General features: G+C 50.7%; 1 protein-coding gene across 1 annotated transcript; it reads left to right on the top strand.

Annotated features, from left to right (window-relative positions):
• Positions 1 to 759, top strand: LOC119958844 (RNA-binding protein 4B-like). The gene has a single exon (XM_038787348.1). It carries the CDS (start codon positions 1 to 3, stop codon positions 757 to 759), a length of 759 nt encoding a protein of 252 aa, XP_038643276.1.
• Positions 760 to 20,617: the final 19,858 nt, after the last annotated feature.

Genomic DNA, 20,617 nt, shown 5'->3' with positions numbered 1-20,617 from the left:
ATGGTGAAGATCTTCGTGGGCAACCTGTCGCGCTACTGCAGCCCCACCGAGCTGCGCAGCATGTTCGAGAAGTACGGCGAGGTGAGCGAGTGCGAGGTGGTGCGCAACTACGCCTTCGTGCACATGGAGAAGCTGAGCCAGGCCACGCGCGCCATCAAGGCCCTGCACCGCAGCAACGTGCACGGCGCGCACATCACGGTGGGCGTGGCCAACGCGCGCACGCGCAACACCACCAAGGTCTTCGTGGGCAACCTGGCCGAGCCGGTGTCGGGCGCGGCGGTCAAGGAGCTCTTCCAGCGCTTCGGCCGGGTGGTGGACCTGGACGTGGCGCGCACCTTCGCCTTCGTCTACATGGAGCAGGAGCGCCAGGCGCTGGCCGCCATCCAGGCGCTGGACGGCACCACCCTGCAGGGCCAGAACATGTTCGTGCAGCTCTCCCGCTCCAACCCCAGCCAGGAGACGTGGGGGCCGGGCCAGGAGGGCGGGGGCATGCCCTACCCTCCCTACCACCGCCCCGGGCCGCCGCAGCCCCACTACGCCGCCTACTACGACCAGCCGCCCGCCTACGACGCCTACCGCCCGATGCCCCGGGGCCGCCCCTTCGGGGGGCAGCCGCCCGTCTACATGGAGCACCACCAGCAGCAGCAGCAGCCGCACCGCCGCCCCCCTCCGCCGGGCATGATGAGGCCCGGGCCGCCGCAGTATCTCCGGGCGCCGCCTTACGTCAACGGCTACGGTTCCAGGCTCCGAGGCTACTGAACGTACAGAGAGGAGGCGAAAGAGAGTGTGTCGCCTTCACCCACCCACCCAAGGATGGGTGGCGACTGGCAGCCTCTTCATCGTTGTGGTCACCGCCATCTTTTTTTGTTCACCCACCCACCCCCAGAATCTTGGCGTCCCGTCCGTCGACCCCCGAGACCGACTCATCACCACCACTCCCCTTCTCTCTCTCCCTCCTTATCCAACCCCCCCCCCCCCAATCCTCCTCACCATGGAAAGCTCATTCTACACACAGCGAACATTTCCAGTTCACCGGCTACTCCCTGTCTTCGCCCAATTCTGCAGAGGGTTCCATTCCAGGTGGGGTAGATGCCCTGCCAGGGAGAAGCCCTTGGGTGGGTTTGGGAGGGGGGGGGGGCTGGTAAGAGATCTACTGGCAGGAAGAAATCCTTGGGTGGTTATTTGTGGGGGGGGGGGTGTGGGAGAACAAGTCCGGGTGGGTTTGGGGAGAAGATGCGGAAGGTCCACTGACAAAGAAAGTTATTGGGTGGGTTGAGGGGGCGATGCACTGACAAGATGTTTGGTGAGGGATGGGGGGGGGGGGGAGAATGGGACAGTTCCATTGTCGCCAGTGCTCTTCTCCCCCCCCCCCCAAGAGCCAAGGAGTACTGCACCCCCTCCCCCTTAGCCCCCATCTTCCTACATGAGCAGTAATGTTTTTGCCCTTTCCCTGACACCTACTTCTGCCAAGATACATGCCCCGCTGTTTTTTGTTTCTTAAAGTGCAGTGAGAGTAGACCATTCAGTTTGATGGGATGGAAGGCAGTTGGGAAATAGCAGGGGGGGGGGGGGAAGGTTGAAAGCAGAGCCCAGCCGAGTTGAGAGAGAGAGAGAGAGCAGTCGCTGGATCCGCTTTAACGTTAATTAGGACCGCAGGTCGAGCCCCTTAGCTCTTTAATCGCCGCTGCTCGCTTTTTCTCTGGGGGGGAGCTGCTATCCGATTCCGTCGACTTTGCATTCTCTTTTTGAGGCGGGGGTGTGCAGGGCTTGGAACTGGGCTTCGTTCACCTTTCTGCTGTAGCCGGGGAATCTGTTAACTACAACTCTGCATCTATAGCTGACGTCTGGGGGGGGGGGGGGGGATTTTGTAATAAGGAAGCCTTTGAACTCCGTTTGTCTGTCTACCTTTGTTTTGAGCTGGTGGGGAGGGTTCTGGATCTGGGAATCAATCAAGCACTTGTAATGGGCATGCTTCACAGTTCATTATTTACTTTGCTTACCTGGGTTTGGGGGGGGGGGGTGGAATGATTCTGTAAATGGGACTCATTCAAGGTCTTGTGATGGGAATGAATTTCATTGCAATCTGTGTGTAACTTGCATGTTTTCTGGGGGGTCTGAAATGGGGTTTGTTCGAACTCGTAATGGGCGAACCATTGCAATTTGGTTCTTTAATGGTGTTTTATTGCTGGAAAGGGGTGTATTGACTTGTAACGGGGAGTTATGACTTGAATGTATAATTCCTGGTTATTTGCTTACCCTGTGGGGGGAGGGATTCATTGTCTTGATGTTTTGCGTAGTTTGGGGATAGAGAATAGTATCTCTGTAAAATGTTTTGGGGCGTTTGTAACGAAGTAGTTAACTTGCTTTGGGGGTTTTTTTTTTCCTGATCTTTAAACATTGCTGTCTTTTTGAAGAAAACTAAAGCCTGGCTCTAACCTGCCGTTTTGTCAAAAAGTATAAAACGAGTGTAAAGGTTTTTCTGTTTCTGCGTTTGTGTGGCTTTTTATTCAAACTTGCTTCAGTGAACTTTCAGGAGAATACCTCCTCGGGAGTTGGGTGTATGGAGGAGCAACCTTTGGTTGGGCTTTCGCCTAGTCGGGGTCTGGGTTACACGGTGCTACGGGTGGGCTTCTGGGACACTGGTGCTGCGGGTGGGGTCTGGGACACTGGTGCTGCGGGTGGGGTCTGGGACACTGGTGCTGCGGGTGGGTGTCTGGGACAACGGTGCTACGGGTGGGTGTCTGGGACGACAGTGCTGCGGGTGGGTGTCTGGGACAACGGTGCTACGGGTGGGTGTCTGGGACGAGAGTGCTGCGGGTGGGGTCTGGGACAACGGTGCTACGGGTGGGTGCCTGGGACGTGGGTGGGCTTCTGGGACATCGGTGCCACAGGTGGGCTTCTGGGACAACGGTGTCACGGGTGGGCTTCTGGGATAACAATGCCACAGTAGATATTTCACTAAGAGGAGTGTATAGGAGCAACTGGAACCATTCTGGTAAGTGCATTTTCTTCATATCTGGACACTTGATGGTCATTACGACGTGGAGAGCAACGTTCCTGATATCAAGTAGACCCATTGCACTTTATAAAAGGCTAATTCAACCAAACTCTTGTATTTAAAAAAGAATACATGCCGCCAACTCTAATCCATGCTTCCAGTGCCCCCGGCCTGTCGCCGTGCCAGATTCAGCAGTCTAGGTGCAGACGTGGGTATCATTTCAATGAGTTGAGGGTTTCTGCCTCGGCCGCCGATCCAGGCTGCGTATTCCAAACGCTCGGCACCCTCTGGCTTTTCCGCATGTTCGCTCTAATCTTTCAATCTGTGCCCCTGAGAATCGACCCCTCGGCTAGAGGGAAAAACAAGGCCCCCTCATGATCTTGTCCAGCTAAATCGGGTCACCCCGTAGCTGCCTCTGTTCTGAGGAACAACCCTAGCCTGTCCCGATTTTTCCTCCGAGGGACTGTGCACAAAACCCGTCCTGTGGACCGGCCAACGTTTTATTCAGTTCCGGCATTGCACCCATAGAAAATAGGAGTAGGTCATTCTAGCCTGCTACACCATTCATCGTGATCATGGCTGATCACCCGACTCAGTATCTAGGTCTGATTCCTTGAAAATATACAATGCTTTGACCTCAACTGCTTCCTGTGGTCGTACAGTCCACAGGCTCGCCACATGGTTCAAGAAATGTCTCCTCATCTCAGACCTAAATGGTCTTCCACTCCTCCGCCATCAGGAACATCCTGCATCTACCCTATCTCGCCCTGTCAGAACTCTACAGGTTTCTGAGTCTCTTTCCCCCCCCTTGCCAATATCCTTCAAAACTCCAGTGAATATGATCCTAACCAATGCAATTTCTCCTCCTGCGTCAGTCCCTCCATCACAGGAATCTGTGATAAACCTTTGTTGCGCCCCTATGGCCAGAATAAGGAGACCAAAACTGCGCGCACTATTCCAGGTGTGGTCTCACCAAGGCCTTGTGTAATTGCACCAAGACACCCCCAGTGCCTGTTCTCTAATCGTCTTGCTATGAAGGCCAGCATACCATTTGCCGCCTTCGCCACCTGTTGTACCTTCACGCTTACTTTCAGCGGCTGTTGTACAAGGACACCCATTTCATGTTGCACATTCCCATCTCAATCTGTGGCCTTTCTGATAATCCGCCTTCCTGTTTTTGCTACCAATTGGATAACCTCACATTTATCCATGTTATATAGCATTTGCCCACTCACTCGTCCGAATCACACAGTGGCATCTCTACGTCCTCCTCAGAGCTCGCCCGTCCACCCAGCTTTGTGTCATCTGCAAATCTGACATTTAGTTCTCATCGAAATGAGTAATATATACTGTGATTAGCTGGGGTCTGAGCATTGATCCGTGCGGTACCCCACTGGTCACTCTGCCATTTGGGAAAAGACCCGTTTATTCCTTTTCTTTGTCTGCCAACCAGTTTCCTATCCATCTCCATAAACTACCCCAATCCTATACACTTCACTTTTACACACTAATATCCTATGTGGGACATTGTCAAAAGCCTTGTTAGGTGGATTGGCCATGCTAAATTGCCCGTAGTGTCCTAAAAAGTAAGGTTAAGGGGGGGAGTTGTTGGGTTACGGGTATAGGGTGGATCCGTGGGTTTGAGTAGGGTGATCATTGCTCGGCACAGCATCGAGGACCGAAGGGCCTGTTCTGTGCTGTATTGTTCTATGTTCCTTCTGAAAGTCCAAATATACCACATCCGCTTGCTCCCCCTCATCAACTCTACTAGTTACGTCCTTGAAGAGTTCCAGTAGGTTTGTCAAGAATGATTTCCCTTTTGTAAATCTGATCCTGCCACTGTTTTCTAAGTACTCTGGGATGTAGATTATCAGGGCCTGGGGATTTATCAGCCTTCAATTCTCTCCAAACCATTTCCCTCCCAATAATGATTTCCTTTACTGTCTCCCCACTAAACCCAGTGTTCCCCAATGTTTCTGGTATGTTATTTGTGTCCTCCTTTGTGAAGAACCAAGTTTAGTTGCTCAGCCATTTCTTTGTTCCCCTATTATACATTCCCCTGTTTCTGACTGTAAGGGACCCACATTTGTCTTCACCGATCTTTTTCTCTTCAAGTACCTACAGAAACTTTTACAGCCAGTTTTTATGTTCTCTGCAGGTTTACTCTCTTTATTAATCCCTTGGACATCCTTTGCCGAATTTGAAGCTACACCAAATCTTCAGGGCTGCTGTTTTTTCTGGCCATTGTATGCCTCTTCTTGGATCTAATAGTGTCTCTAATTCCTCTTATAAGCCATGGTTTGGCCATCTTTCCTGTTTTACTTTCGTGTAAGACAGGAATGAACAGTTGCAGGTCCTCCGTGCGCTCTTTGAATGTTTGCCGTTGCCTATCCACTATCGTCTCTTGAAGTTCCCCAATCCGCCACAGCCAACTCGAGCCTCATACCATCATAACTTCCTTTTGTTTGGGCTCAGGACCCTAGTCTCAGAGTCAACTACATGATTCTCCATCTTGATTCTGTCATGGTTGTCGCCCCCAAGGGATCTCACACTAGATTGCCAATATTCCTTTCTCACTACACAATGCCAAGTCTAGGATGGCCTGGTTTCTAATTGATTCCTCAACATAATAGTCCAGAAAACCATTCTGCATACACTACAGGAATTCCTCTGCTATGGTATTGTGACTAGTTTGATTTGTCCAATCTATGCAGAATAAAGTCACCCATAATTACCAATGCATATGTCTCTAATTTCCTGCTTAATAAGAAGTGACTGTGTTCACCCCAGTCCAACGCCGGCATCACCACATCATTCCTGCTTAATGTCATCCCAATATCACTACTGCAGTTCTCCTTTCTGTCTTGTGTTTGTCCTGTGATTCTGACTGCAGCCCTGTTCCCAGACTGCTTCACTGTGATTCTGACTGTACGAACCCTGTTCCCAAACTGCTTCACTGTGATTCTGACTGTACGACCCTGTTCCCAGACTGCTTCACTGTGATTCTGACTGTACGACCCTGTTCCCAGACTGCTTCACTGTGACTGTACGGCCCTGTTCCCAGACTGCTTCACTGTGACTGTACGGCCCTGTTCCCAGACTGCTTCACTGTGACTGTACGGCCCTGTTCCCAGACTGCTTCACTGTGACTGTACGGCCCTGTTCCAGACTGCTTCACTGTGATTCTGACTGTACGGCCCTGTTCCCAGGCTGCTTCACTGTGATTCTGACTGTACGGCCCTGTTCCCAGACTGCTTCACTGTGATGCTGACTGCAGCACACCGTTCCCAGACTGCTTCACTGTGATTCTGACTGTACGGCCCTGTTCCCAGGCTGCTTCACTGTGATTCTGACTGCAGGACACCGTTCCCAGACTGCTTCACTGTGATGCTGACTGCAGGACATTGCTCCCAGACTGCTTCACTGTGATGCTGACTGCAGCACACCGTTCCCAGACTGCTTCACTGTGATGCTGACTGCAGGACATCGCTCCCAGGCTGCTTCACTGTGACGCTGACTGCAGGACACCGTTCCCAGACTGCTTCACTGTGACGCTGACTGCAGGACACCGTTCCCAGGCTGCTTACTGTGACGCTGACTGCAGGACACCGTTCCCAGACTGCTTCACCGCGATGCTGACTACAGGATTCTGCTTCACTGTGATGATGATTGCAGGACACACTTCATTGCTTTTTGGTGTCCATAATGAGGGAAAGCATTCCCTATGCTTTGCCACCTTCAGACACCAGTGGACATGTACTCCAAGGTGTCTCTTATCCCCTGCCCCTCCCATTTGTAAATAGCGCTTTGTGTTACCCAGGCAGACTTCGAATCAACCCTGGGTTGACTTCTCAATCCGAGTAATTTCGTGTTGGTCTAGTTTGCCAATGAGAATTTAACCATCTGCAAAAGAGGCAAAACTAATCAAGATGGTAGACTCCAAAGCTAGAAGAGGATACGCCACAGGTGGAGTTGGATATTTAGAAATTTGGCAGATCAAATTTGACAGTGTCCCTCTCGTGGGACACAAAACCCAGGGCATTGCTGTTACTGAAACAAGCCATGAGATCTGAGGCTCCCGACAGGGTTTAAAACCGGCACAGCCGTGCTCCGATGATTGAAGCAAGTGTTGTTAAAATAAATTAATGCTGGGTTCAAGCAGGAGGATAATCCTGCACTTTAGAAATGGAGGAGCAGCCCTGGGATATTGTGCCAGTTCTGCTTGCCACTGCACGGAAATATTCCATCGACTCCTAAGGGTGGTAGTCAGCCTGGGCAGAAGGGACTGGATTACGTGGAGTGATGGGAATGGAAATGGGTGTTCTCCTCGCTGGAGAAGAGATGGTGGGGGGGGGGGGGGGGAGGGAAAACCCTTGGATTTACGCAGCACCCATTCACAACCTCGGCGTGGCACCCAGAGTTTTACAATGAATAAAGTACTTATTAAACAAGGGGCACCGTTGTGGGGAGCGTCTATAGGATTCTAAAAGGATTAAATAATTAATAGCTGTTTGGGTCATAGACGTGCACTTCACTGGGGGGGGGGGGGTGCAGGAGATCTCGGCAATCTCATTCACTGTCACACCTGAAGATTAGCCCACGTGCAAGAGCTGATCAGCTTAAATCATGGAGCATCCTGACATTGAAGAGGCCTGTTTGATCGCGTTAAACTCCTCTGGCAACGCAAGCGTAGACTTCTGCAGGGCAGGGAGATCAACGGAGATCGGCTTTGCTGGAAGCCTAGAAATGGGAATCTGCAGGAGGAAGATTAATCTCCACCACTTGCCCGCGACGCAAAGGATTGTGCGGGTGGGGGAAGCCAGTGCTCAAATCATTAGCGCCTGGGTCACACCCCCCCCCCCCCCCCCCCCCCCCCCCCCCCCGTAGAGGTGCCTCCCCGCAAATCTGCAAGCAGGACGAGAAATATCCCGACAGCTTTCGGACCGTTGTGCACATCGATGGAGCTGTAGTCAGGTCCTCAATTGAAGCCAGAAGGAAAACTGGGAACAAAACAAAATTGGGGGAGGGTGGGTGGAAGCTGAAATTGACCGTGGCAAAGTCAAGTTCCTGTTTTTACTGCTTCATAGTTTTAAACTACCCCTCTGGGACAAGCGCTGGGTGACTAAACTGGGTTGGGGAGGGGGTGGAGAGGGTCCGTCTCCAGTGGCTTTTTGAGTTGCGAAATGTGATGGTGCATTCCAGGAACGTACTCCATTGAGTCTGTCCCACCATTTATGCAATCGTACCTGTTTCTATTCATCCATGGGGGGGCTGTCTCTGGGCCAGGCCCACCATTTGTTGCCCGTCCCTAATTGCCCCCTTGAACCGAGTTTCTCGCTCGGCCCATTTCTGAGATGGGGCAGTTAAGGGTCAGCCACATTGCTGTGTGGGGGGGGGGGGGGGGGGGGGGGTCTGGAGGCGCAGGTAGGCCAGACCGGGCTAAGGGCGACAGATTTCCTCTCCCCCTCCCTTTATGGACTTAGCACAGTGGTTAGCACGTTTCCTCCGGGGGCTCCCGTTTCCTCCCACAAGTCCCGAAAGACGTGCTTGTTAGGTGAATTGGACATTCTGAATTCTCCCTCTGTGACCCGAACAGGCGCCGGAATGTGGCGACGAGGGGATTTTCACAGTCACTTCATTGCAGTGTTATGTAAGCCTACTTGTGACAATAATAAAGATTATTAAAGGGGAACATTAGTGAACAAGATGGGTTTTTTTTAATGACAATCCATGATCGTTGCCACGGTCGCTGTTACTGAGACTGAGCTTTATAATTTCCAGATTTTATTCATTGAAATTAAATTGCCATCAGCTGCCACCTCCCCTCCCCTCCCTCCCCCAGAGCTTTAGCCTGCGGTCTCTGGATCAATAGCCCAGTGACATTCCCACCTTCGAGTGAAGGTATTTACTAAATTTCACTCTGGCAATGACTGGCTCTAATTTTCAGGCTATGCCCCCAAGTCCTATAATTGTACCTGAGCCTCCAGTATGATTGTGGCTTTCCCCATTCAGAGACTTGTGTTCACCCCATTGAAGGTGACTGTTTGCCGATATTGAAACCCGCTTGCTGCAATTTTACCCATTCACTCAATCTGCCAATATCTTTTAAAAAAATATATATTTTATTCTCCTTTATCCAATTTCCACCCACCAACAATAATCAGTAACAAATATGTCAATCCCCATATCAATAACAACAATCCCATCCTCCCACCAAACACCAAACATCAGCCCGCATGTTCACACAAACAAATGACAAAAAGGACTTGGGGATCACCCAGAGTCGCCATAAACACACACAGCCCCACCCATCACCTGCCCCAACTAATGTTCGATATTATCCAGTTCTTGAAAAGTGCATAATGAATAATGCCCATGAATTGTAGAACGCCTCCATCCTTCCCCTCAGTTATAACTTAACCTTCTTAAGAGTCAAGAATTCCAACAGGTCCACACGCCAGAGCACAGGGTGGAGAGGCTGCTCTCCAAACTATCAGGTTCCGCCTTCAGGCGATCAACGAGGCGAAGGCTACAACGTCAGCCACCGCACCCGTTTCCAACCCTGGCTGGTCCTACACCCCGAATATGGCCTCCTGGGTCCAGTTTCACGTGCACCACTTTAGAAATTACCCTGAAAACCTCCTTCCAGTAATCCTGTAGCTTTGGACAGGACCAAATCATGAACGTGATTAGTGGCGCCCCCCCCGCAACGCTCACACACATCATCTTCAAAGAATCGGCTCATCCTCACCCTCGTGAGGTGTGCTCTGTATACCACCTTCAGCTGTATCAGCCCCAACCTCGTGCGTGAGGTGGAGGCATTCACTCTCCGGAGCACCTCACACCAGAACCCCTCCTCCATACCCTCTCCCAACTCTTCCTCCCACTTTGCTTTGATCCCTTCCAGTGGTGCCTTCTCTTCCAAAACACCTCTGTAAACCGCCGACACTACCCCCTTCTCCAGTCTCCCTGTCGTCAGCACCTCCTCCAGCAATGTGGAGGCCGGCTCCACTGGGAAGCTCTGTATCTCCTTTCTGGCAAAATCTCGAACCTGCATGTATCTAAACATTTCCCCCTGCTCCAGCCCATACTTCGCTTCCAGCTCCTTCAATCCTACAAACTGACCCCTAAGAAACAAATCTTTTCATGTCCTAATCCCCTTCTTTGAAAATTTCCATCCCACTTCCCTGGCTCAAATCTGTGGTTCCCCCGAATCGGCATTTCCCTTGACTTTGCCCCTAACCCGAAGTGTTGGCGAAACTGCCTCCAAATTCTCAATGAAGCTATTATTACCGGACTCCCTGAGTATTTCCCCGGGGCCATCGGGAAGCGACGGTGTTGCTAGTGCTTTCAATCCCGACCCCCTGCACAAACTCTCCTCCATTCTGACCCACTGGCAATCAACCCCTCTGACCCAGCTCCGCACCTTCCCACATTCGCCGCCCAGTAGTAATACATCAGTTTCGGAAGACCCAAGCCCCCTGCCTGCCTTCCTCTCTGTAGCAGCATCTTTTTAACTCTGGCCACCTTCCCTCCCCATATGAACGAAGTAATCCTTCCCTCAATCTCTCGGAAAAAAGCCTTTGGCAGGAAAATCGGCAGGCATTGAAAAATAAACAAATCGCGGCAAATCATGTTAACCACCTGTACCCGACCCGCCAGTGACGGAGGGAGACCATCCCACCTTGCCAGATCAGCTTTCACTCTCCCCACCAAACTAAAAATGTACCTGCAAAGCCTTCCCCCCCCCCCTTTCCCGGGCAACCTACATCCCCAGATACCTAAAGTGAGTCCCTGCCCTACGGAATGGCAGCCCCCCCACCCCCGGCCGAGACACCACAAAATACTCACTCTTGTCTCGATTTAGTTTGTACCCTGAGAAAGACCCAAATACTCGAAGCAGCTCCAATATTCCCCCTATCGATACACTCGGTTCCGACACGTATAACAGCAAGTCAGCGGCATATAAGGAATGCCAATATCTCTTTAATGGTTTGTTTTATTCATTGGTGGGCTGTAGGTGTCCCAAGGCCCAGCATTTACTGCCCCCTCTATCGCCGCCTTGCCGCAGTCCCCTGTGGTGTAGGTACATGCTCAGTGCTGTTAGGGAGGCAGTTCCAGGATTGTGACCCCAGCGACAGTGAAGGAGCGGCCGATATATTTCCGAGTCGGGGTGGATGGAGGGGAAGCTGGCTGGTGGCAGTGTTCCCGTGCCCCTGCAGCCCTCGTCCTGGGTGGTCGAGGTGGCGGGATTGGACAGTGGTGTCAAAGGGGGTTTGGAAGGTGCCATTTCCATCTTTTTGTCTACAATGTGACCGTGCTTGGTTATCAGGAACTTGAATAGGCTTTCAATGCCATCACCCAAGTCATGAATTATATAGTGAAGGGCTGAGGCCCAACACAGGTCCGTAAAGACCATGTCCTTTCAATTTGAACTGCTCATCCTCCTGACTCTCCCTCTGCCCAGCTTGTCTTTTATTTTCAGTTCCAAATTTAGCCACCAGGCTCTTTATGGGGAGCCTTCATGATTTCTGCAAATCCGTACAATTAACACCCACAGACGTTCCTTTTCACTGTAGTCAGCTGTTCAAAAAGTTCCATTGGTTGGGCATGTCTACCATAGAATCCCAATAGAGCAGAAGGTGCACCCTACCTAGGCCCACTCCCCCGCCCTATCCCCGTAACCCCACCTAACCTGCACATCTTTGGACATTGAGGGGTCATTTTAGCATGGCCAATCCACCTAACCTGCACATCTTTGGACATTTAAAGGGCAATTTAGCACGGCCAATCCCCTACCACATCTTTGGACCGAAGGGACAATTTATCATGGTTAATCCACCTAACCCGGGACATCTTTGGACGTTAAGGGGCAATTTAGCACGGCTAATCCACCTAGCCTGCACATCTTTGGACACTAAGGGGAAATTTAGCACGGCCAATCCACCTAACCTGCACATCTTCGGACACCAAGGAGCAATTTAGCACGGCTAATCCACCTAACCTGCACATCTTTGGACACTAAGGGACAATTTAGCGCGGCCAATCCACCTAACCTGCACATCTTTGGGTTGTGGGAGCGAAACCCACGCAGACACGGGGGGGGGGGGGGGGGGGGGGGGGGGGGGATATGCGTAAATCCACACGGACAGTTGACTCCGAGCGGGATCGAACCTGGGACCTCAAGACCGTGAGGCAGCAGGGCTAACCCACTGCGTCACTGTGCTGCCTGGGTCCCAATCCACTTTTAAATACAGTTGGCAGACTCTGGAGTCCTTTCTGTATAGAGAAGTGTTGGGATACTCCCCTTTGAGAAAGAGACCTGACATCCTGTCAGAATAATGCAGCATCTCTGACCTGTTTCCTCAGAAATCTCCCCTCACCTCACCTTCCAGCCAAAGAACTAAAACTCTGCAAAAGCCTTAACACCTGACAGCTTCAACCCTGGCTCCTCCCGTGAACTACATCATCTTACTCAGCTGAACACAATGTCTCTCATTATCTACTCCCCGGGGAACCCTCTTAATATAAACAAAAGTCCTTTAGCCACAAGCTTTTAGGGTGCTTTAATTGCACCTCTGACTCCAAAAGATCTAGCTGACTTTCAAACCAGGATTCGTAAAAACATGACCGCAGCAGTCCTACGCACTCTAACCCAGGCTTTTAACCCTTACTGCACCAAATGCAATATATATATATATATGTAAAATTCCTATATTCAGAACACTACTGTACATCCACGGACTGACTTGGGGAAGCAGCATTGTCTACCAACCCACAGTCAGAAAAACAGCTATGTACCGCGTCCTGTTTTCCTAATGCTAGTTTTTAAAAATAAATTCCACGTTGACAATGGGCCCTCCTATTCCATGAGCCGAGGTGTTTTTTAATGTATTTTATTACAAATATATTAAAACAGGGTACAGCACATCAATATCCCAGGAAGCGTACTCCCCAACAATCAACTATACAGTTTGTACAACCTTCCCCCTCCCCGCGCGATGAACAGCTCTTCGATCACAGTAACAAACATTCCCCACCTTTCCTCAAACCCCTCTTTTGTGCCCCTTAACTCAGACTTTATCTTCTCCAATCGCAGGAAGTCATACTGGTCGCCCAACCGAACCGCAACCCCCCCCCCCCAGGTGGCGATGCCGACCGCCACTCCAGCAAAATTCGTCGCCGTGCAACCAGAGAGGCGAAGGCCAAGCCATCGGCCTTCCTCCTCTCCATGAGCCCCGGCTTCTCTGAAACCCCAAATATCGCCGCCAAAGGGTCCGGGTCCACTCCCTCCTCCACTATCCTGGCTAAGACCACGAGCACTCCCGCCCAGAATCTTCCCAATTTTTCGCAACCCCAAAATATGTGCGTGTGATTCGCTGGTCCCCGCCCACACCTCTCTCACTCATCTGCCACCCCCCCCCCCCCACCCCCCCCGGAGGAGCCCCATGAGCCGCAGCGCAACCTTGCCTGTGGCACTTCGTCGGACACCAGCTTAAAATCAGGCAATTCTCCAGCCCTTCTCGCCGGCGTGACCTTCCTGTCATGGTCGAGGAACGCAGAGTGACTGCCTTCTGGGACCAGAAGGCGCAGCTGATGGCGAGCCACTGCAGTTAATCCCGGCACGGTGGCGCAGTGGTTAGCGCTGCTACCTCACGGAGCCGAGGTCCCAGGTTCGATCCCGGCTCTGGGTCACTGTCCGTGTGGAGTTTGCACATTCTCCCCGTGTTTTCGTGGGTTTCGCCCCCACAACCCAAAGATGTGCAGGTGAGGTGGATTGGCCACGCTAAATTGCCCCTTAATTGGAAAGAAAGTATTGGTTATCCGAAAATTTTTTAAAAACCTGCCATGGAAGGCTGAATTCCATCCCAACATTCATTGCATTCCCATATCAAAAAGTGCAAGATAATTAGTCCCATGCAATCTGCCTTTTACTAATGCGTGCTGGCTCTCCTTCGTTAACGCAAATGTCTCCAAGTGCCCCAGCCCCTGCTTAATAACTTACCCCCCCCACTGTTGTGAAGTTTCCTGACTTATAATTGCTAGAATATTCTTGCCTCCTTTTTTTTCCTCCAATTTAGAGTGTCCAATTAATTTTTTTTTTACAATTAAGGGACAATTTAGCGTGGCCAATCCACCTAACCCTGCACATCTTTGGGTTGTGGGGGCGAAACCCACGCAGACACGGGGAGAATGTGCCAACTCCACATGACCCAGAGCCGGGATTGAACCTGGGACCTCGGCGCCGTGAGGCAGCAATGCTAACCACTGCGCCACCGTGCTGCCGCCTCCTTTTTTGAGTAAGATCTATTCTCTGGCACATCCTGGAACTGTATCTTAGGTAGATTGCAAGCCTTCCCGTTATCCCATTTCACGGGATGCAAGCCATCCGGACCCTGCAACCTATCCACCCCAAGTATAGCCAGCCATTCCATAAGATGTAAGAGCAGAATTAGGCCACTCGGCCCATCGCCAGTCAATCATGGCTCATATTTTCTCATCCCCATTCTCCTGCTTTCTCCCCATAACCTCTGATCCTCTTATTAATCAAGAACCTATCTATCTCTGTTTTAAAGACACTCAGTGATTTGGCCTCCACAGCCTTCTGCGGCAAAGAGTTCCACAGATTCACCACCCTCTGGCTGAAGAAATTCCTCCCCATCTCTGTTTTAAAGGATCGTTCCTTGAGTCTGAGATTGTGTCCTCTGCTTCTTGATTTTCCAACAAGTGGAAACATCCTCTCCACGTCCACTCTATCCAGGCCTCGCAGTATCCTGTAAGTTTCAGTAAGATCCCCCCTCATCCTTCTAAACTCCAACAACTACAAACCCAGAATCCTCATCTGATCCTCTTATTAATCAAGAACCTATCTTTCTCTGTCTTAAAGACAGTGTGATTTGGCCTCCACAACCTTCTGTAGCAAAGAGTTCCACAGATTCACCAACCCTCTGGCTGAAGAATCTCCTGCTCATCTCTGTTTGAAAGTCTGAGATTGTGCATTCTGGTTCTGGTTTTTCTTACTAGTGGAAACATCCTCTCAATGTCCACTCTATCCAGGCCTCGCAGTATCCTGTAAGTTTCAATAAACTCCCCCCTCGGGGACAGCACGGTGGTGCAGTGGTTAGCACTGCTGCCTCATGGCGCCGAGGTCCCAGGTTCGATCCCGGCTCTGGGTCACTGTCCATGTGGATTTTGCACATTCTCCCCGTGTGTGCGTGGGTTTCGCCCCCACAACCTGAAGATGTGCAGGGTAGGTAGACTGGCCATGCTAAATTGCCCCTTAATTGGAAAAAATTAATTGACACTCTAAACTTGAAAAAGAAATCCCCCTCATCCTTCAAAACTCCAACGAGTACAGACCCAGAGTCCTCAACCTTTCATCATACGACAAGCTGTTCATTCCAGGGATCATTCTTGTGAACATCCTCTGGACCCTTTCCAAGGCCCCAGCACATCCTTCCTTAGATACGGGGCCTCAAACTGCTCAGAATACTTCAAATGGGGTCTGACCAGAGCCTTATACAGCCTCAGAAGTACATCCCTGGTCTTGTATTCCAGCCCTCTTGACATGAATGCTAACATTGCATTTGTCTTCCTAACTGCCGACTGAACCTGCACGTTAACTGTAAGAGTATCTTGAACAAGGACTCCCGAGTCCACTTCTGATTTCCTCAGCATTTCTCCATTTGGAAAATAGTCTCTGTCTCCATTCCTCCTTCCAAAGTGCATAGCCTCACACTTTTCCACATTGTATTCCATCTGCCACTTTGCCCACTCTCCTAGCCTGTCCAAGTCCTTCTGCAGCCCCCTTGCTTCCTCAATACTACCTGTCTCTTTACGTATCTTTGTACCATCTGAAAACTTAGCAAAAGTGCCTTCAGTTCTTTCTTCAGATCTTTATTGTATATGGTGAAACATTACAGTCCCAGCACAGACCCCTGAGGCACACCACTTGTCATCGGTTGCCATCTTGACAAAGACCCCTTTATCCCCACTCTCCGCCTTCTGCCAGTCAACCAATCCTCTATCCATGCCAGGATCTTACCCTTAACGCCATGGGTCCTTTATTTATTTAACAGTCTCCTATGTTGCACCTTGTCAAAGGCCTTATGAAATCGAAGTAAATCACGTCCACTGGATCTCCTTTGTCTAACTTCCATGTTACCTCCTCAAAGAACTCCGATTTGTCAGACATGACCTCCCTTTAACAAAGCCGTGCTGACTCAGTCCTATTTTACCATGCACTTCCAAGATCTCATCTTTAATAATCGACTCTCAAATCTTACCAATGACCGAAGTCAGGCTTACCGGCCTATAATTTCCCGTCTTCTGCCTCCCTTAAACAGCGGTGTTACATTAGCCACTTTCCAGTCCTCTGGGACCCTCCCTGCCTCCAATGATTGCTGAAAGATTATCACTAATGCCTCCACAATCTCCTTAGCTATCTCTTTTAAACCCCTGGGCTGTAGTCCATCCGTTCCAGGTGATTTATCCACCTTCGCACTTTCAGTTTCCCCAGACCCTTCTCCCTAGTAATGGTCACTGCACTCACCTCTGCCCCCTGGTTCTCCTGGAGCTCTGGCATCCCACTGGTGTCTTCCACCATGAAGACTGATGCAAAATAACTATTCAGTTCGTCTGCCATTTATTTCCTATTATTACTTCTCCGGCCTTATTTTGCAGTGGCCCAATGTCTATTTTTTGCATCTCTCTTACCTTCTATATATTGAAAAAATCTCTTCCTATCTTCCTTTATATTACTAGCTAGCTTGCACTCGTACTTCATCTTCTCCCCCTTATTGCTTTTTTCGTTATCCTCTCCTCGCTTTTAAAGGCTTCCCAATCCTCTGGTTTCCTGCTAATCCTCGCCACTTTGTATGCTTTTTCTTTAGCCTTTATGCTGTCCTTGACATCCCTCGTCAGCCATGGATGCCTCGTCCTCCCCCTTAGCATGTTTCCTCCTCCTTGGGATGAATTTCTGTTGTGCCTCCCCAATAACCCCCAAAAACTCCTGCCATTGCTGTTCCACTGTCTTCCCTGCTGGGCTCCCTTTCCAATCAACTCTGGCCAGCTCCTCCCTCATGTCTTTGTAGTTACCCTTATTTAATTGTAATACCGTTACATCCAACTTCTCCCCCTCAAACTGCAGGGTAAATTCTATTATATGGTCACTGCTCCCCAAGGGTTCCTTCACCGTAAGTTCCCTAATCAAGTCTGCCTCATTACACATAACCAAATCCAGAACTGCCTGTTCCCTAGTCGGCTCTGTCACAAGCTGCTCCAAAAAACCATCTCTTAGACATTCCACAAATTCCAGTTCTTGGGATCCACTACCAACCTGATTTTCCCAGTCCTGCATATTTAAGTCCCCCATGATTATTGTAATGTTGCCTTTTTCACATGCTTTTTCTATCTCCTGATTTATGCTCTGCCCCACAGCCTGACTACTGCTAGGGGGCCTGTACATAACTCCCATCAGGGTCTTTTTACCTCTGCGATTCCTCAACTCCACCCACACAGATTCTATGCCTTCTGATCCTATATCGCTCCTTGCTATCGATGTAACTTCATTCCTTACTAACAATGCAACCCTTCCCCCTTTGCCCATCTGCCTGTTCTTTCGCTAGCCTCCCCCCCCCCCCCCCCCCCCCCCCCCCCCCCCCAAAACTATTTAGTTTAGAGCCCTAGTTATACAATTCGCCAGGACTCTGGTCCCGGCATGATTCAGATGAAGACCGTCCCAACGGAACAGGTCCCCTCTTCCCCAGTACTGGTGAAAATGTCCCATGAATTCACACCCATGCCTCCCACACCAATCTTTGAGCCACGCATTGACCTCTTTAATCTCATTGACCCGCAGCACGGTAGCATTGTGGATAGCAAAATTGCTTCACAGCTCCAGGGTCCCAGGTTCGATTCCGGCTTGGGTCACTGTCTGTGCGGAGTCTGCACGTCCTCCCCCTGTGTGCGTGGGTTTCCTCCGGGTGCTCCGGTTTCCTCCACAGTCCAAAGATGTGCAGGTTAGGTGGATTGGCCATGATAAATTGCCCTTAGTGTCCAAAATTGCCCTTAGTGTTAGGTGGGGTTGCTGGGTTATGGGGATAGGGTGGAGGTGTTGACCTTGGGTAGGGTGCTCTTTCCAAGAGCCAGTGCTGACTCGATGGGCGAATGGCCTCCTTCTGCACTGTAAATTCTATAATGTGCCAATTAGCTCGTGGCTCGGGTAGTAACCCAGAACCTTTTTGCTTCTGCTTTTTAATTTAGCTCCTAGCTGTTCATATTCCCTTAGCAGAACCTCTGTTCCTGTTCTACCTGTATCGTTGGTACCAACGTGGACCACGACAATTGGATATTTTTTCTTTTTAAAAATAATTTTAGAGTCCCCAATTCATTTTTTCCAATTAAGGGGCACTTTAGCGCGGCCAATCCATCTACCCTGCACATCTTTGGGTTGTGCGGGTGAAACCCACGCAGACACGGGGAGAATGTGCAAACTCCACACGGGCAGTGACCCAGGGCCGGGATTGAACCTACGACCTCGGCGCCGTGAGGCAGCAGGGCTAACCCACTGCGGCCACCGTGCTGCCCTGGCAACTGGATCTTTACCCTCCACACTCCCAAGTTCCTCTGCAGCCCAGATGAGATATCCTGAACCTGAGCACCAGGCAAGCAACACAACTTTCAGGATTCTCGATCCAGGTCACAGAGAGCAGTGTCAATGCCCCTACTTTGCAGTGCATCTTGTCGACTCATTTTTCAGCCCGCCCATCACCTCTTGCCCCCTGTGCTTCTACCGCTGTTTTATCAGCGTCCTCGTCATTACACGGCACCGATAACCCAGTGCTCCTCAAGTGTACAAACGTCATCCTGCAAGTGCTGATCAACCTGAGATTAAAAAACAGGAATTGTTGGAAACCCTCAGCCTCTCCGCAGAGCGAAAATGGTTAAAGTTTCGAGTCAGTGGCCTTCTCTCGGCACCGTTCTTGAAACGTTAGCCCTGCTCCCCCTTCACCGCAAATACTGGCAGAGCTGCCGAGAACTCCCAACATTTCCTGTTTTCCATTTACTCGCTGTGTTCCAACGTTCGCCCTGTGCCAAGCAGCGAGCGTAAATCAGCCTGCCCACTGAAAGGCCTGTTTGGTGTTTTTTTTTTCCGTGTCTCTCCCATTCACTAGAATTTGTGCTTTAAAAAATTGTTTTGTTGGCTTCATGTTGCCTCTTGATTCTCCCTGGCTCATGTGCGAGTGTGCGCACTAAATGTATGCTCGTGTGCGAGCATGCAGAACACTTGCCTCTTGGGGGGGGGGGGTCTGTATACATTCCTCTGAATGGCTAACTGTAGTTTGCGTGCTCTGGCCAGTCGACTTAGTCCAGGATGGTATGCCACTAGGCACAGGTGACTCGATCGGAAATACTTTACCATGAAGCTTGCCAAGTTGGCAAAAGTCCAGCGCAATGCGGCACGGTAGCACAGCGGTTAGCACTGTTGCTTCACATACTAGGGTCCCGGGTTCGATTCCCGGGATTGGGTCACTGTCTGTGCGGAGTCTGCACGTTCTCCCCCCCCCCCCCCTCGTGTCTGCATGGGTTTCCTCCCACACGTCCCGGAAGACGTGCTTGTTGGGTGAATTGGACATTCTGAATTCTCCCGAACAGGCGCCGCAATGTGGCGACGAGGGGATTTTCACAGTAACTTCATTGCAGTGTTAACGTCAGCCTACTGGTGACAATAATGATTATTATTATGAACTGGAGAGCAAGCTGATTAGTTGTTTTCCTCCTTGCAGGGCACCCTGTTAAGATCGTAGAATCTTATTAGTGCAGAAGGCAACCATTCGGCCCATCGAGGGTGCAGTGGCTCTCTGAAAGCATTCCACTGAGTCCCACTTCCCCAGCCTTTTCCCCGTAACCTTGCACATTCCCTCTTCTCACGAAGCTATCCAGTTCCCCTGTTAAATACCTGGGTGGAACCTTTACTATCACCCCGTCAAGAAGCTCGTTCCAAACCCCAACCACAGATGCTCCTCACAACGCTTCTCCTCCATTTGTTTTGAATCTCTGCCCTCTCGTTCTGGATGTTCTCTCGAGTGGGAACAGTCTCCCACTGTTGACCCTGTCTGTACCCCTCATGATCTTGAATCCCTCCATCAGGTCTCCTCTTGGCCTCCTTTACTCCAAGGAAAACTTAAACATGCAGTGCCGAAGGAGGCATTCCTCATCTGCTTGGGGGAAAATCGGGGATTGCAGACGAGGACAGATTGGATTTGAGGTTCTATTGCATAAGATAAAGGAGCAGAATTAGGCCACTCGGCCCATCGAGTCTGCTCCGCCATTCAATCATGGCTGATATTTTTCTCATCCCCATTCTCCTGCCTTCTCCCCATAACCCACGGGGCAGCACAAGTGGGTAGCACTGTGGCTTCACAGCGCCGGGGTCCCAGGTTCGATTTCCCGCTGGGTCACTGTGTGGCGTCTGCACGTTCTCCCCCGTGTCTGCGTGGGTTTCCTCCGGGTGCTCCGGTTTCCTCCCGCAGTCCAAAGACGTGCAGGTTAGGTGGATTGGCCGCGATAAATTGCCCTTAGTGTCCGAAAAAGGTTAGGAGGGATTATTGGGTTACG

Source organism: Scyliorhinus canicula, chromosome 31 (genome assembly GCF_902713615.1).
Source record: "Scyliorhinus canicula chromosome 31, sScyCan1.1, whole genome shotgun sequence".
In the NCBI taxonomy this organism is placed as follows: Eukaryota; Metazoa; Chordata; class Chondrichthyes; order Carcharhiniformes; family Scyliorhinidae; genus Scyliorhinus; species Scyliorhinus canicula.
The sequence above is the reverse complement of the archived record's forward strand: the minus strand, read 5'-3'. Positions and strand labels throughout refer to the sequence as shown.